Raw genomic sequence first — 7,325 nt, forward strand, 5'->3', positions numbered from 1 at the left:
ATGAAGAGACATTTTAGCACAGTTTTTATTTTGTGAACCGCATTGTCTTGTTTGTATTTTTTTATGTAATTAATTATAGTCATTGTCACATGACCCGTATTTACGCAGCGTCTCATCTTTGTCACGTGACAAAGGTTTGTTGAGTCAGAATTTTAAGTGACGAAAGCCACACTGGCGACACGCTGAACAAGACTTGTGTGTGATTAACATCAAAATCGAAAAAGATATCTAAACTATTTCAAACTGCTGGAGCCATTTCATTGGTGACTGGTTTTTGATACTGATATCAGTACTTCACACTGTATTTTAATAACCACCAAATAATTTGCCAAAATGAGCAGCAACAGCTGCAGAGCAGCAGATACAGCACTAACAAGGGTCATCATGTGAGCTACAATGAGATTAAATTATTCTTAAAAACTAAATTTAGGCAAAATTGATACAATCCATCCCTAACATACATCTTCTTTCCATACTTGACAGTTTCTGATGATGACCCTGTGATACACAAGTTGACGTGTGTGTGTGTGTGTGTGTGTTTGCATGCATGCGTAGGTGTGCGTGTGTTTGTGAAGAAACCATTTTGATATTATTTTAATTCATTGACCAAAATAAAGATGTTTGATGTGAAGGTTTGGTGAAACCTACAGAGTTTGAATTAATAACAGAGGGGAGCTTTCACAAAGGTGGCAGGAGTTCACTCATTCGTCTTCTCAAAGTCAGCTGCAAGCTTCCTCTTGCCCTGCTGAGGGACGCTGTTGCCCCAGTCCATGAAGTCATGGGGGGGGGGGGGGGGGGGGGGGACCAACTTTAAAGAAAGAAGGATGTAACCTGTCTCCACACATTGGGGATTCCGTGGAGAGTAGTTGGGGAAGAGCCTCTGCTCAAGGGGGACAGACGTATGTGATTTACATGTCTGTATTTTGGCCAAGTCTCCAAAGTAACGGCCCATGTTGTTACGGTTAGTTCTTGTTCCTAGTTTAAAAGGTTGAATATTAGTTGTAAGAATTTGAATGTAAAGATAAGGTCATGGTGCCACACCTCGAGACAACAGCCACTCTCCTCTGTTTGTGTCATTTCACAGTTTGGATCCTCAGGTCAACTGTGAAATGTATTTTAAAGATAAAACCGACTGAGCTAACGTTGTCTATTTCAATTTTTTTGCATACACTAATTTGAATGCTTTCGAATTTTCAGATACATGAGCGGTGTTGCTAATCTCCCAAATTCAAAACTACACAGCTGACTTAGCTCTGCTTCACATGATCTACTACTTCCCTCCTCACAAAGAGGCCTTTAGGTCGGTGTCAGTGCTGACAGGGATACAGGCGGAGGTCAGGGGGGGGCAGAGGCAAAGGCAGAAAAGTGGACGGATGCAGAGTGGAGAAGAAACGAGGAGAAGAGACATGAAGCACTCATCGAGGAAGTGGGCACAGATGTCAGAAGAACGAGGAAAAGACACGTGGGGGGGGGGGTGCAAACCAGTTTAAAGTCTGTCAGTCTGAACATTAAACTGCTATTACTAAACTCCAAACTGTTCTCAATGCATGCCATGAAGAAAACATAAAAGTAACAGTCGGTTGGGAAAAACTTCCCAGCCGTTGCCTTATGTGTGATTAAAATCAATTTGGAAAAGATTTAAGATATATTTTGAAACTGCTTTTTTTCAGTACTGATATCAGTACTTCCCAACATATTTTAACATCCACCAAATAATTAGCCAAACATCAGCAGCAACAACTGCATAGACGGATGTAGAGCAGCAGTGTCTTTATGTGAGCTAAGATGAGATTGATAATTTATTATTAATTTATTTAAGTCCTTTATCAAACCCTATGACTGTGTCCCAGCCCACTAAGAATGTAAATATCAACAAGCCACTGACACATATGTTCAAATTTGATTAATTCAATAATTTAGATTATTGCCATTTTCAGGTCCTAAGAAAACTCAGCCTAGAGTAGTTTTAATTTCCCCAACACAGGTTTCCTTTTTGTTTTTGAAGAACTAGCAGAAGAAAATATAAAAATCACAACTTTTTTTCACAAATTCATTGCAACAAACATACAAAAGAAATTTTTAAGGAATTTTGTTTACAAAAGCTCCCAGGAAATCAGGTATTTTGGGCCGCAACAATCTAAAAAAAGGCTGTGAAAACCTGGAGGGACTGTTAAATAAACATGGATGGCACATTGCAAAAGGCATAAAAGATGATCTATCTGGTGATGCCGACTGTAACAGGCCTTCCTTGTTGATTCAAGAGAGCGCAGGGATATGATGATGTTGTGAAAATGAAGTTATGAAAGTGCACATTGTGGGGGATTTGTGGGATGCAGGACTTTCGGGGTCAGTTACATGAATCCAACTAAAACTTGAAACTCTCTCTCTCTCATGCTGAAGTCTCCCTGGTTGTTCACAACTTACATTTTAATTCAATTTCAATTCAATTTTATTTATGGTATCAATTCATAACAAGAGTTATCTCAAGACACTTTACAGATAGAGCAGGTCTAGACCACACTCTATAATTTACAGATAGAGCAGGTCTAGACCACTCTATAATTTACAAGGACCCAACAGTTCTAGTAGTTTCCTCCAGAGCCAGCAACAGTGCGACAGTGGCGAGGAAAAACTGGGACAGACCCAGACCCAGGCTCTTGGTAGGCAGTGTCTGACGACCGGTTGGGGTTAGAATGAAGAGTGGCAATAACTATATATATCTGTAGCTTTGGTGAAACCTACAGAGTTTGAATTAATAACAGAGGGGAGCTTTCACAAAGGTGGCAGGAGTTCATTCGTCATTCTCAAAGTCAGCTGCAAGCTTCCTCTTGCCCTGCTGAGGGACGCTGTTGCCCCAGGTATATGTCAGGTACATGAGAGTCATTGGGGGGGGCAACTTTAAAGAAAGAGGATGTGACCTGTCTCCACACATTGGGGATTCCCTTGGAGAAGTAGTTGGGGAGAGCCCTCTGCTCAAAGGGGGACAGACTGTATGTGATTACATGTCTGATTTTGGCCAAGTCTCCAAAGTAACGGCCCATGTTGTTACTGTTAGTTCTTGTTCCTAGTTTAAAAGGTTGAATATTAGTTGTAAGAATTTGAATGTAAAGATAAGGTCATGGTGCCACACTGAGGGCGTGGCCATGGTCTCCCTCTCCAATAAAAGATGTCAGACTTCAGACTGCATTCACTGCAACTTGCAAACTCCGAGCAGAAGAAGAAGAAGACGGCTTCTTTCCAACCAACAGGTACAAATAAATTAAGATAAAACACTAAAGTTTAAACTTATCCTTTAAACAAGTGTTGTGTGCTTACAAACTGGTTTTAAAAGAGTGCATATTTTAGGAAACGCAACATAACATTGTATCAGTGAATGTTTCCAGGTATATTAAAAAAATTTATTCATTAAACTGAATAACAACATAATTCAACCAGCATGATGTTCATAAACTGTTTTTTTAGGAGACAGGGTTGGTGGAAAAAATTAAGTATTTAATAGTTGGCAGTTTTAATGTCAATAGGATTTAACTTCCATATGATGTGAATAAATCTTTTTGTCTTTTCTGTTTTTCAGACTTACAAACCCTGTGAGCAACAATACTGAAGGTGAGCAATGTTCTTCTCTCAGAAAACTTATGAGCAAGCAGAGTTAGAAGATTTATAAAGAAAATATATATACAATTCAGTTTTATTTTTAGTATCAATTCATAACAAGAGTTATCTCGAGACACTTTACAGATAGAGCAGGTCTAGACCACACTCTATAATATACTTACATAATAATATAATATAATAATATACTTGTCTAACTTAATTAAAGGACCCAACAGTTCTAGTAGTTTCCTCCAGAGCAAGCAACAGTGCGACAGTGGCGAGGAAAAACTTCCTTTTAGGCAGAAACCTCGGACAGACCCAGACCCAGACCCAGACCAAGACCCAAGCCCAGACCCAGACGGTTGATAAAAAAAGATTAATTGATTCTGTAAAATGAATATTTAAAAAATAAAACAGAAATAGACAACCGTGTTATGAGTGGTGGACTCGACATGCAGAGACCTGTGTGCTAGTGATATAGTGAGGGTAAAATAAATTCTGGTCCTCTATTCTGACTCTTCTCCAAGTGTACGAACCCAGACAGTCCCAATATCTCAAAACAGACTGATAATGGGGCGAATACCAGCTCACCTGGCAGAGCGCGCCCCCCCCCAATGAAGACCTAAAATGCAAAAAATATTCCCATTCCTGAACATTAAATTAAAGAGAGTCTTAATAAGCTTGGAGCAACTAAAATTGGTCAACAACACATTACACAATCAGATAGATTTTTATTAGTGCTGTCAACAGATTAAAATATTTAATCACATTAATGTCGTAGTTAACTCGTAATTCATTCCACATTTTTATCTATTCTAGATGTCACGTCATTTCTTTATGTCCCATTATTTGTTCTCATTTTATTGTTCTTATCAACATGGAAAAGTGGATCGGCTCGCTTTGTGCAAACGTTGTTTTATTTAAAACAACATTGGCATATATGTATATATATACGTAGGTTATCAGAAAACTCATTGTAATAGAGAAGGTAATTTTCTCTGTCATAATGGAGGGTGAGGTGTGGAGGGTCAGCCGGTGGTGCATACGGACGGAGGCTGCAAATCCAGGGTTTCCATTGTAGGTAGGCGGACAGGATGCCAGTGTGAGTGGGTGTCTCAGTGAACAGACGAGCCCAAAATGTCAGCTGCATGCCCCCCTTCGTCCCACATCCCACAGTTCAAAACTGTCCCATCAGAAAGTTGAGAGAAATACCTTCAGGTGAGCAGAGGTTGACACTCCCATTGTTAAAGAGCAGGTCACGTCCCAGTAATTTTTATAGCACAGTTGGAGACAATAACGGATGTGACAGAGTCTGTCTGCCTATGGAAAAGGAAGAGGAATTGAACAAGCAGTTTCTGTCTTTTCCCCAGAGAACCTACAACAGTCAAAATCGTTCTGATAGAGGTGCTTATTGTGTCTTCAAAGTGGATAGGTAGCACCTAAATCCACTAAAATGTATAGTCTTTCCCACCTACTTCCACTGCAGGAGGCGCTGCCAAAGACCCTCCTCGTGGCTTCCCCTTGGCCCCCTCAGTACAATCCCTCGTCATCCGGAGCCTGGTCCCTTCCTGTGTCAGGGGATACTGCCTGGTGTCTCGCTTGGAGCAAGGTGGGTTTGGCGCTGGTGTCCCCCTCTTTGTCCTCTGCCTCGCCCTCTCTGCATTGGTGACTGTGGGCAGGTCAGCTTTCCAGTGTCCATGGCACCACAAAGCATCCCCTCTGTTGAAGTGGTTGGGGGTCCGTTGAACGAGTTGCGGCCCCCCTGTATGCACTCCTGAACTGACCTCTGATGGTAAAATTATCCCTGGGGAGATGGGAAGCAGAGATAGCTTGCTGAGGACCGGGAAGGGAGGAGGATCTGGTGATAGGATCACAAGGTAAGGGGGGGGGGTTTACTGAGGGGGTGGGAGGATATGGGTTAGCCAGCGCATTTGTGACAGACATTTTGTTTCTGAGAATCCTTTTTGTTAAGTTTAGCCTTTGCTTCTGCTAACTGTAGTTTCAAAAGCTGTGTCAGCGCTCTGTGGTTTCACTCCCCTTTTTGTCATTTCTACATTTAGAGTTTAGCATAGAGTTTCCCTCGGGGAGCAACAAAGTATTCCTGATTCTGATTAGCAATGTCTAAATTATGTCTAACAGTGACGTGCAGTCAGGGTAGGCAAGCTAGGCACCGCCTACCCTGCCAAAATTCAAGCTAAAACATGTTTTATAAATAATGGTTTTATAAACCTTGTAACTGTAGTTTTTACTATTTATTCTTGTGATTTATGTGTTATTCCAATTATTAGACGGTACAATGACAAATGTAGCAGTCACGCATAATCAAATAGAAAAAATTGTAGAATAAGCTAATAATGCCTTACGTCCATTCAAGCGATTAACCAAGTTGCGCATGCGCACTTCGATCCTGCATTCTTCAACATTTACGGCAAAAGCACAACGTTCTGCGTGCCTTTGCACGTAAATTGGTTTGCCAATAATCATCTGCATTACATACAAACATGGACCATTAAATCGAGATATTCTGGCCCTTTGCGTAGCTGACGTCATATCACCAGCTACGGTTGTAACGCGCAATCCCCGCCCACAATTCAAAGTCAAAATGACAGCAGCGGTGTCCGCCGATATCACAAGCGCTGAGGAATTTCTCTAAACTAGATTTTAATCACAAAAAAAGAACTAAAGCAGTGGAGAGGATAGCTCTGAATTCTCCCAGGGCCACACCTATGCCCTGAGAGTAGGTGTCTTGTTTTTCCAACCACAGACCCCTCCTGAGTGGATATTCAGGCATTTTTCTTGGCTAATGCGGTCACAAGATCGGCCAGACGCCACGGTTTGTACGTTTCTCTAAACTCAATTTAATTAAAAAAAGAACTAAAGCAAGGTGGAGGTCTACGCCAGCCTAAGATGAGGTCTACGCCAGCCTAGATGGACTACTGCAGCTAAAGGGACCACAACTCGCTCTGATCGTCTCAACTGACGGGTTTGAAAGAGATGTGGCTATGCGCGCGCAACAGTTCAGCGGCTGGACCTACGGGTCCCTGGGATTGAACGACCCAACTTTAACCAAGCAGGAAAAAACCGCCATCTCATATAATACCGGCAACTACAGCTTCGCACATTTTCCACCCTGAAACGGATCAAAACATCCAGTCGGAACCGGACCGGGCCGGCACGTCTTCCAGCCCTCGCCATTCTGTCAGAGAGTCAGAGACGATGCAAACTAAAGCGCCGTAAAGACGAGTTTTATAACGCTGTGATCGAAGTCTTCACAAGAAAAGGACGTCGGATCAATTTTATGTACAAATAATCTACCGATTGGTGAGTCAGAAACTATTTGGGGTTTAGTGAAGCCTTTTGCCTTCATATTCAGCTGAGCTGTGTGTGTTTTCATTGTTGCTGACTGTGACTGACAAACATAATTGGCCGCTGTGCAATAATTAGAACAAAGATTTGAAGGGTACACAGATCAAAATGGCAATTATGTTTACTTTACTGTAAATGAAATTAGAAACACCCTTGAAAATCTTGGAACAACTTCATTTGGTCGCAACAACATATTCCGTTGTTTCCTAGAGAAAAGTAACATCAGATGCATCAAGTGCTTCGACAACAACGAAGTACTTTCAGATAATTGTGTTAGAAACAACATCGGCTGTGGTAGAGCTGCCGTGGAGTAGAGGAGTTCTGGGGACCACGGTGGTTCAGGTCCAACTGATGAGAAACCAACA

General features: G+C 41.6%; 2 protein-coding genes across 2 annotated transcripts in view; one reads left to right on the forward strand and one right to left on the reverse strand.

The window, feature by feature from the left end:
- Window positions 1-2,717: 2,717 nt before the first annotated feature.
- On the reverse strand, window positions 2,718-3,045 carry LOC116688925 (cytochrome b-c1 complex subunit 8-like). The gene is given in 2 exon segments (XM_032515119.1): window positions 2,718-2,890; window positions 2,892-3,045. Coding segments are annotated over 2 exon segments (249 nt in total). The 5' UTR covers window positions 3,042-3,045; the 3' UTR covers window positions 2,718-2,791.
- A 520-nt stretch (window positions 3,046-3,565) lies between these two features.
- The window catches only part of LOC116688923 (uncharacterized), a 23,326-nt gene continuing 19,566 nt past the window's right edge, over window positions 3,566-7,325 (forward strand). The window contains exon 1 of the mRNA XM_032515116.1: window positions 3,566-3,606. The gene's annotated coding sequence lies outside the window, so the exon portion shown is untranslated. The remainder of the gene's footprint in view (window positions 3,607-7,325) is intronic.

The sequence above is a fragment of the Etheostoma spectabile genome, chromosome 5 (genome assembly GCF_008692095.1).
Source record: "Etheostoma spectabile isolate EspeVRDwgs_2016 chromosome 5, UIUC_Espe_1.0, whole genome shotgun sequence".
NCBI classification, from domain to species: Eukaryota; Metazoa; Chordata; class Actinopteri; order Perciformes; family Percidae; genus Etheostoma; species Etheostoma spectabile.